This window comes from Lutra lutra, chromosome 15 (assembly GCF_902655055.1).
Source record: "Lutra lutra chromosome 15, mLutLut1.2, whole genome shotgun sequence".
NCBI classification, from domain to species: Eukaryota; Metazoa; Chordata; class Mammalia; order Carnivora; family Mustelidae; genus Lutra; species Lutra lutra.
This window is the reverse complement of record NC_062292.1, coordinates 38,465,344-38,486,973: the sequence shown is the minus strand read 5'-3', so window position 1 is coordinate 38,486,973 and position 21,630 is coordinate 38,465,344. Positions and strand designations below refer to the sequence as shown.

The following is a 21,630-nucleotide window of genomic DNA, read 5'->3' as shown; positions in this document are numbered from 1 at the left end:
GTGACTTTGCAGACCCATTCAACAAGAAGTGGAGTCAATTTCCCCATTCCTTGAATCTGAGCTGGCATGGTGACTTGTTTGGATAAGAAAATGCAGAGGACGACAGATTGTGCCAGTTTCCAAGCCTGGGCCTCAGGAGGTCTCACATTCAGCTACCCTGCTTCTCAGAACTCTGTTGCCTTAATGGGAATGTGCCTGCGCTAGTCCTCCAGAGAGGAAGACACCTGTGTTCTACTCACCCCTGTTGCCAGAGCTAAAGGCTTGCAACTGCCAATCTGTTAGTGGTAGGGATCACTTTGGATGAGCCAAATCCCAGCAGACACATCAGCAGTGGCAAACCAGTAAGTGAGCCTTGTCCACGTTGGTTGACGCTGATGTGATTGGCAGAACTCTTTCATTGTGCCAATAGACTATTGAACTGTAATAGTTCTTTTTTTTTTCTGCCACTAATTTTGAGGTGGTTTGTTACACAGCAATACAAATTAATACAGGAGTAAAGATGGGGAAAATTAGGGAATTCATGAGCATTTGAAGAGAAGATCTTCATAAACTGCCACAACAAACTGCTGGCAAGTTCTAGTTAGTTCTTTTATTTATATTAATAATAATCTAGGGGAGCCTGGGTGGATCAGTCAGTTAAGTGTCTGCCTTCAGCTCAGGTCATGATCTTGGGGTCCTGGAATCGAGTCCCAGGTGGGGTTCCTATTGAGTGGGGAGCCTGCTTCTCCTTCTCCCTCTGCCTGCCACTCCACCAGGTTGTGCTCTCTCTCAGATAAATAAATGAAATCTTAAAAAAATAAAATATAATAATTTAATGTGAATTATCATGTAGAAAAGGAAGATAGGAAAGAAAAACAGAAAGGTAAATAGAAGAGAAGAGAAAAGTTGAGGAATAGGGAAGACGGGGAGGGAAGGAAAGAAAGAGAAGAAACCTTTAAAATAAAAATGCAAAAGACATCAAAAGCAGCTGTGAGATCTACTTACAAACGTGGGAACCATTCCTGGTCTAGCTCTGCGGAGAGATTTTACTACTTGAAAAACATCTATTACTTCTTCCGTTTCTGCGCTTTCCAAGAGATTTAGCAAAGCACAAAATAGTCCTGTTTGCTGAGATCCATCTCTATAAAATGAAGAAAAGTTTTAAAAAGAAAATAATACTACATTTTATGGGGAAAGCGATATTAGAATAAAAACTGAGAGAGATGAAATGCATTCTTCACTTCATGTTTATTGTAATTATGTCATTCCAATCTCCTAAGAGCAAAACGTTTCTGCTAAATGCATTTTTTGGGAAAACATTTTTCGGTTTGAGAATATAATAATCTTATAGTTTAAAAATACTTGTCTCAGGCTTCATAAATATTTTTTTCTTCTGTTTAGTCCCTTATAGATTACAATGCATTTTTATTTACATCTGAAATTGTAAGGAAGTTGTTAGGACAAATATTGTAATGCCAATTTGACAGATGAGGACATTAAGACTTAGGGAAGATAGAGACATGCCCAGAAAGCAATAAAACCAGAAATACGGGACCAAATATTTTGTATATTGCTAGAACACATGCCTTCTCTCTTTCTCTCTTCTGACTCTCTAATGCTTTTTACAAATGTCCACATTTCTGTATCAATAGAAAAATGACACCTGGTGTAATTATTCATTAATAGAGGACAACTCAATGATTTACTTACCTATCAGAAGCATTTACATTATAATAAAGATTCAATTATGTTATTAGCAGGATTTTATTTATTGTACATAACTAAGGGACATATAATAGATATTCAGCCATATCTTAAGAAACACATATAATTTTAAAGCTTAACATTGCCTACTTTAGCTTTCTTTTGCACGAATATCACCTTTGAAAACTCTAATAAAGACTGAAAAGTCGTGCATCCATAAGGACTTGATACTAGTGTATGCAATTTTAATAATAATAATGAAGCTTTCTTGAAATTTCTAAAAGTATCTCAGTAAATTTACATTTCTCATTTTCCTTTTTATTTTGCATTTACTTTAATATGTTTTATGTAAATATTTTATATTATGCATCCTTCTTTCAATATCTGTTTTTTAAGGTAGATATGTAGGCATCTCTCACACATGAAAGTCAAGGGTCAGGGTGTCTGGATGGCTCAGTGGGTTAAAGCCTCTGCCTTCAGCTCAGGTCATGATCTCAGGGTCCTGGGTTTGAGTTCCACATCAGGCTCGCTGTTTAACAAGGAGCCTGCTTCCCTTCCTCTCTCTCTCTGCCTGCCTCTATGCCTACTTGTGATCTCTGTCTGTCAAATAAATAAATAAAATCTTAAAAAAATACATAAAAAAAGAAAGTCAAGGGTCTACATAGTAGAAATTAATAAAGTCAAAATTATTATTATATTATTAAAGTCTTCTCATTTAATATATAACTTGAGATGTTTACTGAAGGCAAAGCATTCATTCCTTTGGATTGTCTTAAGACCCAATAGGGTGGATCAATGCATATAAGCATAAACAGAATTGATATCCATCCACCTGTCTGTTCATGTATCCTGCCACTTATTCATTAATTCATCCAGGCCATAAGACATTCAGATTCAATGTGAGGTACTGGGAGTCAAAGATGATGGGACACTGGTATTAAGAAACTTATAGACTAAAACTACTGCACTATAATATAATCATTGCTATCATTATTTCTATAACAGTCATAGAAATTGCTCTGTATGTGCAAGCAAAACTGAGAGTGACTGATTCCACAAGAAGCTTTTGTTGTGGTCATGCATTTTATATATCAGGATAAATAGACTTTAACAGGAATTATAAACCATGAAGTCAAGCATTGTGCTGATTTTTAGAGAATATCTTATCAAATCCCACCCACCTGCAGTGAATGAGCAGAGGAGCACTCTTGTGATGCTTATTCCCTTCAGGGGAATTCTTGGGAAGATTTTCTTTGAGAGTCTGAATCATAGAGATCAATTCTTTGGGTTCTGCAGGAAGCTCTGTCACATTCCAGTTATTATACTGGTACTGGTACACAGTCCGAGAATCTTTCCTCTGAAACCAGAAAAGAAGGGAACATTAATTCAAGTAAGGTTCAGTCCATTTAATAATTTAATAGTCACACTGTCTTTACAATTGCTTTCACTTAACTCTTAAAGGTTTACTCTAAAAACATTATACAGATTTCACTTTGCTTTTATAGAGTTAATTATATTAGTTTTTCCACCAGATCAGAACAAAAATACGTACTCCTGAAATTATTTACATACTTTGGAATGTCTCAGTTCAAATACACGGAGTTTGTAAGCTGGAGATTCTCTGGTATCTTTCTTATCAACTTGTATATCTCCATATGTTTGCTTTTCTTCTTCCCAGTACTGAGCACAGGCTTCCTGGATGACAAAGAACACAATTCAACAACCCCCACACAAGGGCTCTGTTTGCTTTTTAACGTATTCAGAACATCTCTTACTGTCTCTGTCTCTCTGCCCTCTCTCTCTTTCCCTGCATTCTATTAGATTGAAATTACTAACTGTGTTCTAAAATGGAAAGCCACACATAAAACTCTAAAATCTATCTTCAGTATGGTGGACATCCATTCCACAATATCTGGTGTTTCCTTGTGCGAATCAAGGGAATTGAGAAATAACCAAAGTGGCCAGGACACCACAGGAACGGCTCTGTCGCCACTAGTGTAGGTCTTGGAGATCTGTTTCTTCCTTCCATACCCTTATTATCAACAGTTCTTCAAAATTTATAGATTGAGCTGATGTTGATCATGACCCTTGCAAGAAGTGTCACTATCTCTCCAGGGGTCCTTGTGGAAGGAGACTTCATCTTTTGGAGTTTTGTCTTCGTATTTTGAAGACCAACACCCTAAGCAGCTTTATATAAGTTGACTCCATACCTAAGTAAAGAGTCAGACTGAAAAGCAGGCGGACCACAGAAGTGTGTTCTCTCTGCAAATGGTTCTGCACCCATTACCATCACAGTTGCTGACAGTGTTAGGCATTCCTGCCTAAAGTAGTGTTTTAGTTCCTGGCTTTCACAATTTAGGTGAAAGAAAAGAGTGCTGGAATTCCATGCTAGAAATCTGAACATGTTACTTCTTTTTAAAAAAAAAATTTTTTTTAAATCATAAAATAAAACATGTCCTATATCCAGGAGTAAGGCACCAAAGAAAAGACAGAAAGAAAAGGCATATAGTTGCATGCTTATGAGAATATTCACTAAATAAGCTGTAACATATGCCAGATAATGTGTTAGGTACTAAAACTAAATAAAACCTACTACTAGCGAGATTTTGATAACCCAAGGTACTAAGGAAAAGATCAAATAAATGTCACAGGCATTAAACAGATCAAAATAGATCTTAGGTTCACCTCCAACTATAAAATTTTGTAATAATAAATATTACATGAACATAAAGAAGGCAGGATTTAGATAAATTTTTTAGGAGTTCTAGAAGAAAAGGATCAAAATGAAAATAAGGGACACGTTTAGACATAGGAATGCCAGTAAATTAAGTCTCAGTGATGAAAATGCAAATGGTGTGTCAAGATTCAGTCAGAAAACCTACTTGTCCAGAATAGAAATCATGGAAAACATAAAAATATGAAGAAAATGGAATTATTTTTGAGGGTCTGGTTATTGAGGGTCTTAAACATCACACTGAGGAGTTTGATTTTCATCTGAGGAAAACAGAAGGAAAATGTGTCTGTTGCTTGTTGTTTGTAGCAAGCAGTGACACTGGGATTGCTCTGCATGAGATGATCCATTGATGGTGTGTAGGACTGGAGAAACAGTAGCATGAGAGACTGTCAAACCGAGACATGAGATTCCGAAGACCAACACTTGCATGGAAGGTGGTAAGAATGAACAAAGGCAACTTTGTGACAGAAGGGTCAAAAATCCTAGGGTAGAGTAATCAGGAAAGTAATCCAAGAATGGATAATGATATTTTATGACAGAAATACAAAAAATATATATATTCTTAGAAGTACAAACCTGGTCTCCATTCTTCAGCTGTGTCAGCATAACAATAACTCTGACTTTTCTTTGGAATACCATCTGCCAAAAGTCACCAATGGTCTCTTTTAGTGGTCCCTGAGCAGCAATCATCACTTCGGGTTTCCAGTAACTCTTTAATAAGAAAGAGAGAGTCAGAGAGAGAGAGAGAGAGAGAGAGAGAGAGAGAGAGAGAGAGATTCTGTTACTCTTGCTCACTGATGAGAGAGCAATGGATTCTTAAAATAATCATTTGGAAATATTGTCACTTAATTTGATATAAATTTTGTAACATAAAAATATTAAGATCCCTAGAACCAAGAAACAATGTGATATCTATATGTAGTCAGTTAATGATACTTAGTTAATGGTAATACTTAGCTAATAGTGTGAAATCAAGTTTAGAACATACGATCTTAACAAAACTAACAAGTTTTTCCTTCCAAAACTAACTTCAAAAAAAAAGTAAATGTGGTTGTAAAAAGAAAATATGTAAGCATTTCAGATTATCTTCACCATGTCTCCACTTTAATTGCTACCTACACAGTCTTATGATAACTCCAAATTAAACTAATATTCTATGAGTATGTCTTAGAAAAATTTGGAAAATAAATCCAACTTCATGTACATGCAAAAAGTATTTACTGAATGACTATGGTTCCTTGTTAGAATTTTCTGTTTACTGAAAAAAAAGTTATGAGACAGACTCTTTAATAATTCAGATAATCTGAATGAAATTTTTTAGCTATGCAAATATGCAAATTCTTATTTGCCTAAAATTTGGGTATCTGAGTAAGTAGAAACGTTTTCAAATACTTATATTTGCTCAAATTGTATTATCTGTATTATTTGGAAGAGTCCTTCCGGTCATAAATTGTAACTAATAAGCATTGTCTTATTTTGTATCAACACACTAGGTTTTAATATCTTTAAGTCTTTCAGTAAGCTAAAATATAGTATTAAAAATGGAAATTTTGTGTCAATCAATCGTTATTGTCAAGCTCGTCTTTCTTTTATAAAATTACTTAATGAATGACCATAAAAATATAGATTTTTATAATGTATTCTACAATACATTTTTTAAAGGGTTAGATCCTGGGCTTTGGAAATGCAAGTACCTACCATTACAAAAGATGCATTGATGTATCTAGTTGTTTCCTCTGAGTCACTGTCATCATCAGAAGATTCATCTGAATCATGCTCACTCTCTTTGCTCATCTCCAGTTCATGTTTAAGTGGCACTCTGTTAAAGTCATCTACGTAAAATAAATTAGTAGTAAGTCTTTCTTTAAAAAACCAAATACCCTCTTGATTGTCGTGTAGAAATTAGTGAAGTAACAGACCGCATAGAGTAAATTTACTGATGTACATGAAATGAGACCCTACATAAAATTCAGTGTGTATTGATTAACAAATCACAAAAAAGAAATCTAAGAAAAGCAGCTTTCAAAAAAGTTCCTAGGAAAAAAATGGGATATAGCACCATGTTAAACAACAAATAGATATAATATTCTATATAATCATTCTGTCTTTGACACATATACTTTAGTTTCCCATGGAAAATGGAAAACCAGTTTTCCATGGAAAATCATCATTCTGCTAGATACGTTTAAAAATACATACATAAGTTTGAAAAAATACATAGCTTAGGTAAAAACCTAATTTCTCATTTATATCCTGTTAATATCAAATTAACAATCTTAATTACATAGGTATCTCAGGTGACTTATTATTCAATCAAGAAAATTATTTAGTCCATAATTTCTCAGTGTTTCTCAATTTCTTTAATCTATAATATCCTGACAAATGATCTGATTAGCTATATCATCATCCATTCTAGATTTTGAACTAATATTTAGAAAGACTTCAGAAATTAACTAGGTCAAACATACATCGATATGATTTATTTGGTTGTCTAGTTTGTTAGCTTGTTATATTTTCTCCATGCTAATTTATGCAAATTTCTCCATGCTAGTTTATGCAAATGAATAAAATGAAAGTTGTACCAGGCATGATCCTATAAAATTCTTAAATAACAGAATTCAAATATTGAAACTGTACATATGTTGTTAGTCTACTAAGTCTGATGATTAACAGTTTATGGGGTACTTTTTTTTCTTTTCCAGCATAACGGTATTCCTTCTTTTTTGCACCACACCCAGTGCTCCACGCAATCTGTGCCATCTCTAGTACCTTTACCTACTGTCAATCTCCCAGATAGAAGGAAGGGAAAAAGAGAAAACATAAAGAAAAAAAAGTTGCTATTGACAGTTACCCTGAAACAAATAACTGAAATAAACTCAAGATGAGAGAGAACTAGTAAAGTGGACTTGGCCTTTTTTCTCCCAGCTTCAGAGGTTACATCTTTCTGACAACCCATTTCTGAAATAATTGATAGAAAATACTAACTCGGTAGAAAATATTGTATACGGCCTACCCTCCAAAGTCCATTGTGAATGTATGGGGTGCAAAATATTTTCTATAATTAAATTTAAATAGCCCATTAGCTATTCCCTACTCTGAACCCGATGTTGAAAACTTGCTTCAAAATCATTTGTGTGTGTGCATGCAAAAAAGAGTTTAATTTTATCTGAGACCAAAGAATAACATAGAATGAGCTACATACATGGAATGATGTAAGAATTCCTGTTTTTACTTTTATTCTGTTCTTGATTTCCAATGTGCTGTGTCCTCCAGCTCCTATACGAAGGAAGTCTCTGAGGGTGAAAAAACAGAACCGAACACTGCTTTTAAAATGCAAGTTGTGCTTTTGTTTGTTATTGTGGCAAAAGATGCTCTCTAAAGAAAAGTATTACATCAAATTTTGTGAAAATGTGTATTCATTGCCTGTAGTTCACAAGTTTTAAGTTTTCTTTTTAATTTTTCAGGCATTTCATATTTTTGACATGGTGAGTTTGAACTCAAGATATACAATCATTTAACAAAATAGGTTTCCCACTTAAGAGTTGCTGGAGAGCAAAATAGTAATGGTTTGGTCCTATATATGCCGAAGCACTACTGTATCCATGTTGATGATTATCCATATTACAAAAGGCAGTGGTATATTACTGGAAATGATCAGTAATAAACTCTCCAGATACAGCATTCGCAGAAGACTTGGCTCATGCTTCAAATAATTGATGCTTCATTTGCTTACACCTTCCTGACTGCTTTCCCTCCCATTCACAGTAGATGATCCATCAACAAGACCTCTCCAGTGTGCTGGGGAAACTCTCAAACCCTTTTGCATTTCTCTGTTTCTGCTTCTTACAGTCCACTTCCATTTCTCACTTGAAAACATCAACAGTTTCTTAACTGGTCTCTTTATCTTCAATCAATCTCACTTGCTCTAATCCTTTTAAAACAGGAAACAGAGTCCCCCTGAGGCTCCTCAGCAGTTTGCCATCGTGGGTAGGAAACATTCAACTGCACAAAAAACCCTTCAGGGCTGCACTGTTCATTGCCTGGGACCAGCCTCACCCTATGATGGTTCCCTTCCACTCCAGCCAACCAACGGTCTTGACTCTGATAAGGGGCTGAGTTGTCCTTTAACTTTTGTGAGTTCTATGCCTGGGCTACCCTTTTCTCCTGTCACTCTGCTCATTTCAGACACCTTTTAACTATCAGTTTAAAGATTTATTTATTTATTTGACGGAGAGATAGAGGGAGAGCACAAGCAGGCAGAGCGGCAGGCAGAGGCAGAGGGAGAAGCAGTCTCTCCACTGAGCAAGGAGCCTGATGTGGGGCTCAATCCCAGGACTCTGGGATATGACCCGAGCCGAAGGCAGAGGCTTAACCAACTGAGCGACCCAGGGGGTCCCTAACTATCAGTTTAAATGCCATTTATTCTGGAAGATCTCTCTGCCTGTAGCCCCCTTCTTCACATTTGTTCTTAAGTATTTGTCAAATGAATGAATAATCTAAACCGAAAGAGCTCATCATATACAGTTCATTAGGATTTTATACACAGGCAAACATATGTGCATGGGATGTGTGTGTGTATGTGTGTGTGTATATACATATATATGTATATATATATATATATATATATTTTAAATATGGTATGCTCTTTATATTATATATGTATGTGTATGTATATACACACACATATATATGTATATATATTTTTAAAATATGGGATGCTCTTTCAAACTAAATATGGCACCCTGTATCAAACCCCATGCATTGCTGTGTAACTGAGTGAATGAAAACCTCATTTTTCAGGGCACCTGGGTGGCTCAGTGGGTTGAGCCTCTGCCTTCGGCTCAGGTCACAATCTCAGGGTCCTAGGATAGAGCCCCACATGGGGCTCTCTGCTCAATGGGGAGCCTGCTTCCCCCCCTCTCTCTGCCTACCTGTGATCTCTCTGTCAAATAAATAAATAAAAACTTAAAAAAAAAAAAAGAAAGAAAGAAAACCTCATTTTTGAATACCAGGCCATTTGAACTCACAGAGGCTGATGCTTTGGAAAGCATCATACTTTCTGTCTGTTAGAATGGTCACCCAGTGGCCCCTGCCCTGTAGCCAATACCCACTATTACAGATAAAACTAATGGCTTACCCTCATCTAAGACATGAAGGGCTTTTTACACCTCAGTCTCAGCTTCCCGGTGCATCCATATCTGCTAGAGCTCTATTACTAAATAATTATCTAAGTCGTTATTCTCAAATTACAACTCAGTCTCTTACATCTCACCAGTCAACGTCTTCCTCTCTGCTCTCTGGTACTCAGGGTCTGTCATCAGTAAACTGCTATCCATCTTAATGCTTTTCTCCCAACAGTTCCTTCACCTTTTATGCTTGGGGGAGGAGGGGTGCACCAGGTGAAACCCAAGGGTCTCTTGAGAACACCACCAAAAATGCATTAGTAGGTCTTTGGAAAAAAAACAAAAACTGAATTCCCCACATACATCACAGCTTGAAGGGAAGATATGTTCTGTCTTTGCCACGTGTTTCTACTTATTTCTCTTCCTCATCTACTCATTTCTCCTTATGAGTTCTACTCATTTCTCTTTCAAAAAGCCCAACTACTTCGATTTTCCTGATGCCATGTCATATAGCTTTGACCTTTGTTAGAGGCTCCAAGTACTGATTCCTGGATCACTCCTTCTTCTTTGGTTTTAGACTTGCCTCATTTTTCTTCCCAGGTCTATCATCATTTTTGGCTACTTCAATATTGACAAGGATGATCTATGCAACGCTCTAGTCTCTTCTTAGCTTCTTTACCTCCTATGACCTTTCCCTCCACTCTTCTACCAACCACTTTCTCCATTCTACCTTTGTAAGTTTCATTTCAAGCATTCATTTAAAAATTACAATTTCAATCATCTCATTATTGAAAATTACCTCTTTTCTTCCTAGTCATTTATTCTAGTATCTTCAGTCTAGCATTGTGCAATTCTATAAAAATCTTCCACATACCACCCTTACCACCGTCCTTAAGTGCCCCATGTCCTTCTGCAGCCAATTTGCTCTTTATCATCCACCAGTATATCATACATTTGCAAACACCCTCAATTACTTTGCCTCTGACTTTCAAATAGTCACTTCAAGAAATCCTAGATGGGTTTAACCCAACTGTCTGTATACACAGCCCCTATTTTCAATGTTTCTATAGAAAACAATAAAACCAAAGGACTCTCTTTAAGTTCATGACCATAAATTTGAAATGATGTAACAATTTCCATCAATCTACTACTTTGCCTAGGGAGATGGCTTTCCTACTTTGACATAGCTGTTCCATCTACTTTCTCCTTCCTCAAGCATAAGTGTTTCTTTGCCCTACTCACTCCTGCCCCCCTAAACTTTTAACTGATGATCTTGCTTCATACCCTCTTTAGAAAGAAGACAATTGACAAGAACAGCCTTAACTTCCTATCACCAAATCTAGCAAGTAACCTACATCTCTCCCCTCATTTCCTGTCTTCCTTTATGCTTAAATGAAATAATTTCACTATTTCTATAAGTTATAGTCACTAGCTGTGACCTGGGTTACACACTCTCACCATGTCCACTGGAAATCACTCTGACTCTTGTACCCAAAACTGTACTTGACACAGGGCAAAAACCTAATCATATTTGTTCAGTCACAGAATTTACTCTTTCTTTTAGTGACATTACATGTGAATGTTTAAATTACATTTATAAATATTTCCAAACAGCATATATGTATATGGTTTAGCAGAGTTAGTGTACTGATAGGTGGTTGATCTGTCAGCTAAAAGAGCAAGAAAAAAGCAATTAAACATCCTTCCACTCAAGACTACTCTGGCAGGCTGCTGGTCCTTCCACTATGCTTGGGTCTTCTAGGGGATTGTGTTACCTGCTGATTATCGGATGCTCTACCTACCCCCTCCCCCACACCTCATCCTCATTTTGAACCAAAACATTAAACAATTCTGCATCTGATTAAAAACATATTCCTGGTCTTGTGAAACTCTCCAATTTGGCCAGTTTGGTAGTTTACAGAATGTTTCAGTAAACTGGAAATCATGAGAGAAAAGTGGCAAACTTTTTTTTTTTTTTTTTTTTTTGACAACTGAACAATTTGGAGATAGCTGTGAGAATTCTCTGAGTGAACTATATCCTAAGCTAGCTTTTCAAGTAATAGCCCAATAAATAGGTTAGGACACATGTATTTATCCTTTAGTTTCTGTCTACCAGCTCCAGTCAGTTAAACTTCCTAAGTAGTCATAAACTCCTCTAATTATTTCCTTTCCAAACCAAAACCAGATGTAGTTTTAAAAGGTGAGATGCTACATTGCCTTTGGCAGACCAATTTTGTACGTATATACTATCTATTATTTTGACACTCTACTTTATACCACCTTAATGAGAAATTGTTAAATGTGTGGGCTGTAGACACATTTCTAGGTTTAAACAAGTTTCCTTTGTAAGAGCTTTTCACTTTCAGGCATTTCTCTTAAACTCTCTATGTCTTAGTTTCCTCATCTGTGCTCCATTGGTTGTGGGAAGGCCCAAATTCAAGAACCATGTCAAACGTAAAGCGCAGCACTAGAAAATAGCCCTCAGTGAAAGTTATCCATAGTTATTATTATTATCACTATTATTACCTGGAATTCAGCCTCTAGTGGAGATGGCTCGCTGGGTGGATCTCTTTTCTTCATGTTAAATAGATATGGGTGTAATTCAGACAAACTCACTTCTGTTTCCCCAAATTGATTGTATTCCACCAGGGCCTGATGGATCAGGATATACTGTGCCTACAATTCCAAAGAAAAATATAGATAATTAACTGATAACTTACAGTCCTATAAATCACATTTAAATAAATTATACATCTCCATAACTTTCCTCATATTGGGACAATGTATGCAAAAGAAAACTGATACCTATAACATTTGAATATTGTGGAATTTGGCTCTCACAGTTCTCTAGAATGTGGGCAAATTCCATGACAGTTTTTTTCCCAGGAAAAAATAGCTTGCTAAATAGGTTAAATATCTACTATATAGTGCATGACTTTTATTTTATTTCTAAAAATCAGAAAGCATTGTCTGTTACTTCCTTCAGTAATTATTATTGATCCATCAACTCAATTCACTAATATATAAAACTATAATAAATTTCACACTGTACTTAAGAAGAAAAGAATGCCAGTTGATATTCCCTAGAACGCATTTTTTAAAAAGAGTTTCCTAGAATCATTTAAAATAGAGGAAATTATTTTTTAAAAAAGCACTATGCCAAATCAACATTTAACAACTCCAAACTTTCTATCATATTTGAATCCACTATTTTTAAATAAATGACATATTTCTGATAAAGTTCAAGCCTCTTTAATCACTAACTCCAGTGCCCTGACTTTGACTGTATCCTTTTACCCCATTTACTTTTTCCATAGGAAATAATTTTTTTTTCCGGGTTGACAATCTATCTTTATACTTCTGCACTTATATTTATGTATCTATAAACATTGTACATTTTTGTGTGCTTCTTTAAAATTCTATACATTTTATCTTACATGTTTCATTCAGTGATTTTATTCACTCATGGTTTTCATCTGAGCATCTAACCACATGGATGGATACAGACCAAGATTATCCCTTTCAACTGCATAGCATGCGTTGTAGGGCATCTGTATGTCTACATTTTCCCCCCTTTCTCCATAAATATGAATAAAGTCTTGTCTTTTCTTTTTTTCCCTTCTTTCTCTCTCTCCTTCTTTCTTTCTCTCTCTCTTTCTTCTTTTTCTTTCTTTTTCTTTTTTTTTTGGTTATTTCATCAATGTTTAATTCAATGAACATTCTTGCGCACGTTTCTAACTGTGCACATTTGCAGGTGCTTCTCTTGGGCATAAACATACATGCGGAATTGCTGGGTCAAGTTCAGGCATTTTCAATAATAACCATTACTTACAATTACTGGCTACATACATGTCCCGGGGACTTGCCTACATACTTTCCTTAGAATACCTTTTCATCAAAACTCCGTAGAGTAAATAGGTCATTACCTCCACTTTACACATGACTTAACAAAGGCACAGAAATATTAAAAACTTGTGAAAGGATACAAAATGTTAAGAATTAAAGACAAGATATGAACCTTGGAAGTGTAGGTCCAAAATCTGGGCTCTAATCACTATACTATATTGTCCTCCCTGGTATTAATTTTATGAGATTCTGCCAAACTGGTTTTCAGTGTTTTATTTATTCTTTTTTCCTTTCTGACACCTGTAAATGGCATTTATTATTTATGTATGTGTTTGTTTATATATTTTAGAATCATCCTTCTTCTACCGTACTTTTTAGACACTAATGCAAAATACTTCTAATGGGTGCTTACCAATTGATTTAGTTTTCAGGAATTTAAAAGAAAACTATTTTCACCCACTGTTTAAAATTTCAAAGACTCAGGATTTCTTTTAAGATCACTGTTCCCCCCACAGGAAAATTTCCATCAAAAAGCAAAAGGGATATTTGGGGTTGAAGGTTGGCTCATACCTCCACTTGAACCATCAGGCATCTCTGTCGCCGTAGCTTGACGACATAACCATAAACATCTACTTTGTTTTCTGCTTCCAGACCTTCTAGCATGGCATCAATTCCAATATAAGTGCCTGTGCGTCCAACACCAGCACTGACAAAGCAAACAAACAAAGTAAAGGCATGATCGTGGCAGGGAAGTGAATAGAAAAGCTGATGGGGTGAAGCAGAGGAAAGAACCTAAGTTTCTCCTCACAGACTGTTGCCCAAAGCAGCAACTGCCAAAGGGAAGGATGTCCCTACCAGCCACAAGGCGAGGACTGGGATAGCTCTGGCACCTGCCGTGGGGCTCCATTTACCTGCAGTGCACCACAATGGGGCCGCTGAAGAAGTTGCTGAAAGCGTTCACTCTCCTTCGAAGCTTGAGGAGCAGGTGAGGGTCTTCAGGCACCCCATGATCCGGCCAGCTGGTGAACTGAATGTGAGTCACCTCTCTTCCCGTGGCTTTCTCTTTTTTCTAAGCAAAAGATATTTTCTTTGAGACTTTTTTTTTTTTTTTTTTTTTTTTAAGCAAACTACCTGACAAATAAGTAGAAGGAGCGGCAGGACCAAGAACTCCTCATGTAAGTTTTTTCAACCATGGTGACATTTTCCTTTCCAATGGATAACCAGCCATTGAGACGTCATGCAGGGTTGGCAAGCACTAACCGGTAAGCAATGACTTACCAGGAAGGTAGTAAGCTGTGGTAAGTGAGCTGAGGCTGCTAGGAACTTCCATGCTGCCATGCCAGAAACAAATAACAGAAACACACACATGCACCAAAAATGGGGGTGTGGGTGGGTAGAAAAAGATATAAAGCAAAGGCCATTCTCACAGCTGAAATAATTCTGTTTGGTAGACCAGTAAATTTTCTTCACATGAAGAAGGTCTGATAAATTATTTGGTTAATGCTATGTTTTGTAGGCATCTTATATTAGAAATGTTAGCTCAGACTGTGGGGAGACAACTGAGGAAAGTCAGCCCCAGACTATGGCTCATAATTGTCCCAACTTCAAGATAACCCCTACAAGATGAATAATTCATACTTCCCTGAGCTGGTACGAAGAAGAACCACCTACATTTAGATAGCAGAAGAAACAACAAAACTTGGTTGGTTGTAATCTTCTGGTAGGAAATAATTATATTAATTAAGAATAATAATGAGACCAATCGATGTAACCTGATCTACATATGACCCATATATATGGACTGGGGGTCTCATGCCTAAGTCCTTCATGTATTTTACCATGAACTATTGGTGGTGGAACCATTGCCCCACAGCCCTCTGTGGTTACAGTAGTTAGTAATGCCATGGGAGCCTATGAAGGCCTTGGAAGAAATACACAAGTGGTAGGGGTATGTTTTGCATCTTTACCCCTCTTTAAAATATATTCACATGCCATAAAATTCATTCATTTAAATGATAAAATGTTTTATTATATTCTCAGAGTCGTAAAATCCTACCACTAGCTAATTACAAGGCATTTTCATTACCTCCTCAAAGAAACCCTTACTGATTAGCAATCATCCCTCCTCCTGCTTCTCCCCTGCCTCAGTTTCAAGCAATCCTAATCAACGTTCTGTCTCCATAAATTTGCCTATTCTGGACTCTTCATAAAAATGGAATGCTAGGGTGTGCCTGGGTGGCTCAGCCAGTTGAGTGTCGAACTCCTGATCTCAGCTCAGGTCTTGATCCCAGGGTGGTTGGTGGGTTCAAACCCCACATTTAGCTCCATGCTGGGAATGAAGCCTACTTAAAAAATAAATTAAAAATAATAATAACAATACAAAAACTCCAAAAAAACAAAAAACTCGGAATCCTATAACATGTGTGAGGACCTCCATTTTAACTATTATCTAAGGCCACAGTGACAATTTTCTTTTCCAAACTAAACATTTTATCTTTGCTACATAGTTAGAACTTTGTATTTCTTTTTTTTTTTAAAGATTTTATTAATTTATTTGACAGGCAGAGATCACAAGTAGGCAGAGAGATAGGCAGAGGTTGGGGGGTACGGAGAAGCAGGATCCCCGCTGAGCAGAGTCCGATGTGGGGCTTGATCCCAGGACTCTGAGATCATAACCTGAGAGGAAAACAGAGGCTTAACCCAGTGAGCCACCCTGGTGCCCCAGAACTTTGTATTTCTTACAATAGTCTCTAATTGTGCCATTTGCTTTTTGTTTATCTTTTTGGGTTTGTTTTGTGTTTTTTTTTTTTGGGGGGGGGTTGGTGCATAAAGGTAATTTTATTAAAGTACAAGGCCAGGATCCATGGGCAGAAAGAGCTCTCTAATTGTGCCATTTGGTTAAGTATTCTCTCCATAATGGTAATGGTAATAGACCCATTGAGAAAAGGGCCATTTTATCATTCATTCAATAATCCAATCATTTATTCAACACAATTAATGAGCTCTTCTCTTTATGTCAAGAGTCACAACATTACTATATATATATTTGAGTGGGAGACTGGGGTGGGAGGAAGAGGAAGAGAGAATGTGACTAGCATGGAGCCCAACGCAGGGGTTTGATCCCACAACCCTGAGACGATGACCTGAACCAAAATCAAGAGTTGAACACTTAACCAACTGAGCCCCTCAGGTGCCCCTACAGATACTTTTGATATGACTTGGATAAATACTACTTTCTCCAGTCATTTAACTTGACTCTTTTGGCTTGTGTTATTGTTCTAAGGCAACCCCTCCTCCTGTAGTTTGTTAAAATAGTTTTTCTTAGATAGATTATAATTTAGATAAGATTATAATTTAAATAGATTGCATTTAATTTCATTCCACAATTGTATTTTTAGACAACCTATATGAAAATAAAAATCATGTAATAAAACAAACTCACATTTGTAATGTTTAACTTCTGAATGATATAATCTGGACATCTTTTGTGCTCGGTGATCTTTACAATGACATCTCCAAAAGCCCGTGTGCCCTCTTCCATTGATGGCCAGTATTCTGCACATTTGTTCTATATTTCAAAAAAATATTAATAATTTTGGTTTTTCATTTAAACAAATTTGTTTCTTGAAATTAAAAACACAAAAAATATTCCTCACAACATTTGTGTATTCTTCTTCAAGCACATATACACCTCAAGCTATGATGTTTGAAAAGTATTTCATTTCCCATTAACAACATGTCCTGAAAGATTTCTCCATGCTACCTAGCAGAAGGATGCTCTTCCTAGGCTTAGCTGCATATTAAAAGAGGATGGGCTCAGTTGTCAGCGAAATGATGTGGTTGCATGCAGTTAATTTCAGGCTGCAGGGTAGGGAGGTTTTCACGCTTCCTAAAGTCCTATTACATGAATTACCACCTATCTGCCCAAGGACAGTCTTGTTTTAAGTATTCATGAGTGCTTGTGAAATCAGCACACTGAAATGCACTAAACTCATAACAATGCACTAAACTCATAACAATACTGCAAAGAAATGGGAATCAAATGTAAGGCCAGCAATTAAGCACAAACACTTAAACTTCATTCATATATACATATATTTAGGTATGTACGTATTTTATTTTTCTACATGTATGAAGCATTTAAGTCAAGTGTTACACTGATTAAAATAGAGAACTGTTTTTGTCATCAAGGAATATGTGTGTTTTGTTTTGTATTTTTTTTTTTTTTAAGATTTTATTTATTTATTTGACAGACAGAGATCACAAGTAGGTAGAGAGGCAGGCAGAGAGAGAGAGAGAGGAAAGCAGGCTCCCCGCTGAGCAGAGAGCCCGATGTGGGACTCGATCCCAGGACCCTGAGATCATGACCTGAGCCGAAGGCAGTGGCTTAACCCACTGAGCCACCCAGGCGCCCCTTGTTTTGTATTTTGAAATGCGATTCAACACGCTCTTTTCCTAACCCCCATCTTCATCTTATGTCATTTACCCTGTTTCCTTCTTCACATCGAGTGACCATGACAATAACCGTGGCTTTCTGTTCCCAGATCATCCTCCAGAAATCATCAACAGTTTCATCCCTGGGACCTAGGAGGTAAATAAATACTAACTGATAAATATCTTCTGATAAAAGAACTATGAAACAATTTTTCAAAAAGAATGTTAGAATATCAGGTAAATTACCTTGTGCAGCAATGTATTTTCTGGGTTCTTTGAAGCCCTGTTTAAAACACATACAAAGGTATATCATTTAGTGAACCCTCAATTACTCATTTACATGCAAATTGTGAGTTAAAGGAGGTTGATTTAGAGCCACCATTTCTTGGTTGTGGATTTTTCTGAACATTTTCAAATTATAAGGGGGGATTTTATTAACTCGTGATCACCCATTAAACTGTGCCAAACATGTTAGCATTTACAAACCATATTCATGGCTTTCATGTGTCTTTCCCATATACCCAAAACAATTTTAGAAATCAGATTTCATCCTCATCTAGGGTAGTGCAGCAATTTATAAAAGTAATCCAGACATTCTTATATTTTATGTTCTGCCAACTCTTACAAAACCATCTGTTACAATTTAAACCTTCGTACAAGCCGTATATTTGCTTTCGGGATTTTTACTCAATTTCTTTCAATAAATCATTCTGAGATGATCCCCACATTTCTACCTTTTAACTAGTACTGGGATAGACTGCAGATTCCCTAGATTCCTTCTCTGCCATTGTAGATAAAAGATACAATAACTTTCATTTCATTACCTACATATCTGCTCTTTTCCACTCCTATTATCAAAGTAAAGAAGGAGTACAGAGGCAGATAAGATATTGTGCTAATTTCTTCCAAATTATCCTGTATTCCTTAAATTTACCTCAGCAATCAGAGAAGCCTTCAGAGAGATAACCTTTGCCCATTTGATGAAATATGGTTACATGGGCCACAAAAATTCGGGATTAAGTCAATAACTTCTTGAAACATCTATCTCATGACATAGTGTTAGTCATATATTAAATTATTTAACACTTATTTTTTGAGGGACTACAATATGTCAAGTAACTATCCAAAAGCTGAAGACATGCTTTTTGGGAGCTCCCAGCTCTGGTGGAGAAAAATAAGTATTAATTCAACACCATAATTATCATAGATATTTGAATAGAGATTATAAGTTTTTTTTTTCAGAGATCAGCTAAATTCTTATAAAATCTGTTCTCAATTTTCTTCCAAAAACAATGTGAAAGGAACACTATGTACTAAAATAAAGTTAATCAGTGATAGTTGTGAAAGCCTACAGAAATTACTTACAGAATCAGTTAAAATAGAGGTCAAAATTATGATGCAGTACTCATAATTATCTTTAGACTATGACCTCACATTTGTAAGTGTTGCTCATTATTATAAATAAGTCTTTGGTTGGTCATATTAAAAAGGAATAAAGTAAGAAATTTTATTGTGGATATCATGAGTATATGTTGATGGAAGAGATATTTGTTGCTTGGGATCGAACTTGCAGAGACAACAGTAAGCAAGGATATAAAAATTGTCATGTATTAAACAAAGTGGATGGGAGGCAGGATATATGTATTGGTTAGAGTGCCAACTCTAGGGACAGAATGCCTGAGAAGATAAATCCCAGCTCTGCTTCTACTTTCAAAAATGGCGAAGGTGCATATTTCATGAATGATCCAAAATTTTAAAGTTTTGCTGTAATTTTACATTATCTGTGTGTAGAGGATTGAATAGTATTCTTCAAAACCTCATATCCAGTCAGAATGTCAAAATATGATTTCATTTGCAAGGAAGATCTTTGTGGAAGATGAGGTTCTACAGACTGAAGATGGGCTCTCATTCTAATGACTGGTGTCTTTATGAGAGAAAGGGGGCATAGTGATGTAGAATCACACAGGAAAGAAGGTCATGTGATGATGGAAGCACAGATTAGGGTGATAACAGCTCCGAGCCAATGAAGGCCAAGGATTGTCAGGAGCTACTAGAAGCTAGAAGAGGCAAGGGAGGGTTTCCCTCAGATCCTACGGAGGGAGCATGGCTCTGCTGACACCTGGATTTCAGACTTCTTGCTTCCAGAACTTTGAGAGAATAAATCTATGTTGTTTTAGGCCACCCAGTTTGTGGTGTTTTGTTATGTCAGCCCTAGGAAACTAACACATCATGTGAATAAGTAAATAAATATGATTTGACCATTTTACCTATTCCACTGAAAGTTTATATATTCACGTAGATCAAAACAAACTTCAATTTCAATTTTTTTCTTTAAGAAAAGTTTGTGAATTACCTCATAAACCAGCATAGAGAGTAGCATGATATACACCTTGTCAACCATTTGACTGTCAAAACAATTTTTTGTTGATTACTCTTTTGGCGGTCTGTGGAAATAAGCCCTCTTCATACACTGCTGGTGGAATGTAAATTGGTACAATCCTAGTGGAGGACCATTTGGAAGTGTCTTTTAAAATTTAAAATTCTCTTTGACCTAGAAATTCTTCTTTTAGGAATTTATCCTATATATATAAAGCCCAGTGTAAAATAATAAGATTATTCATTGAACCATTGTAAAAGCAGAAGATTAGAAAAGGCATTTAATGTCCATTAATACAGGAAATGATTAACTAAATCACAATTCAGCTATAACCATGAATGTCTTATAAAATCTGAGAGAAAGGTATAGAAATACTCTATGTCCAGGGTCAGCAAGCTACAACTTGTGTCTGATTTTTTTTTTAAGGTTTTATTTATTTATTTGTTGGAGAGAGAGAGAGAGAGATCACAAGTAGGCAGAAAGGCAGAGAGAGGAGAGAGGAGGAAGCAGGCTCCCCACTGAGCCCAATATGGGGCTCAATCCCAGGACCCGGAGATCATGACCTGAGCCGAAGGCAGAGGCTTAACCCACTGAGCCACCCAAGTGCCCTGTGTCTGATTTTGGAGAAAAAAAAAAAAAAGAAATTGAATACATTTACATTGTGTATTATCTCTGGATGTGGCCACTAAACTTCAGATCTAAGTAATTGTGACAGAAGTGCTATGTCCTGAAAACCCAAAATATTTGTTGTTAAGCCCCTTACAGAAAAAATTTGCCAATCCCTTTTCTTGTAGTGATTATATATATAAATTTTTTCTGTGTATACACACACATACACACACATACATATATGTATATACATATACACATACATATATAAATCTTACATATGTATATAAAGCATGACACAGAACAATATGAATATTATGTTAACATTTTTAGATAAAGAAGAGGATAAAAAAAGTTGGCATTCTCTTGTTTATAAAGAAACTGGCTGGATCAATAAGAAACAACATAAAGGTTACCTTTTTGGTAAACAGAGACATGGGGCAAATGGTGGATTGTGTGGAAGGAGAATTTTTTCAGTCTCTCTCTATTGTTACACCACTTAATTTTTAAAAAAAAAATTGTGTGGTACATTATTTATTTAACAATTATATAATAAATAACATTTTTAAATATTATGGATACATTAACCATATGCAGTATTTGGCTTTGGGTAAATACAATGAACACATGAGCCGGGTCAATGAAGAACATCTCTGCTGACGTGAAATGTGATACAATTGAAGCATCATAGTTTGGAGTCAGGCAGACCTGGGTTTGAATCCCAAGTCAACCTTTTACTAACTGAACAAGGGCAAGGACAACTACTTCCCCAGAGCCTCCCAGTCCTCACCTCTCACCTCTACAGTGAGCATGAATGGTACACA

General features: G+C 36.2%; 1 protein-coding gene across 5 annotated transcripts in view; it reads right to left on the bottom strand.

The window, feature by feature from the left end:
- Positions 1-21,630, bottom strand: part of PTPRC (protein tyrosine phosphatase receptor type C) — a 118,167-nt gene that overhangs the window by 1,838 nt on the left and 94,699 nt on the right. For all 5 annotated transcript variants that reach the window (XM_047703787.1, XM_047703786.1, XM_047703788.1 and 2 more), the window contains 12 exons: positions 18,067-18,103; positions 17,873-17,970; positions 16,829-16,954; positions 14,298-14,455; positions 13,957-14,092; positions 12,067-12,216; positions 7,620-7,710; positions 6,116-6,249; positions 4,994-5,128; positions 3,256-3,378; positions 2,865-3,040; positions 985-1,120 (listed from right to left, as the gene is read on the bottom strand). In XM_047703787.1, coding sequence (XP_047559743.1) covers positions 985-1,120; positions 2,865-3,040; positions 3,256-3,378; positions 4,994-5,128; positions 6,116-6,249; positions 7,620-7,710; positions 12,067-12,216; positions 13,957-14,092; positions 14,298-14,455; positions 16,829-16,954; positions 17,873-17,970; positions 18,067-18,103 — 1,500 coding nt within the window. The remainder of the gene's footprint in view (positions 1-984; positions 1,121-2,864; positions 3,041-3,255; positions 3,379-4,993; positions 5,129-6,115; positions 6,250-7,619; positions 7,711-12,066; positions 12,217-13,956; positions 14,093-14,297; positions 14,456-16,828; positions 16,955-17,872; positions 17,971-18,066; positions 18,104-21,630) is intronic.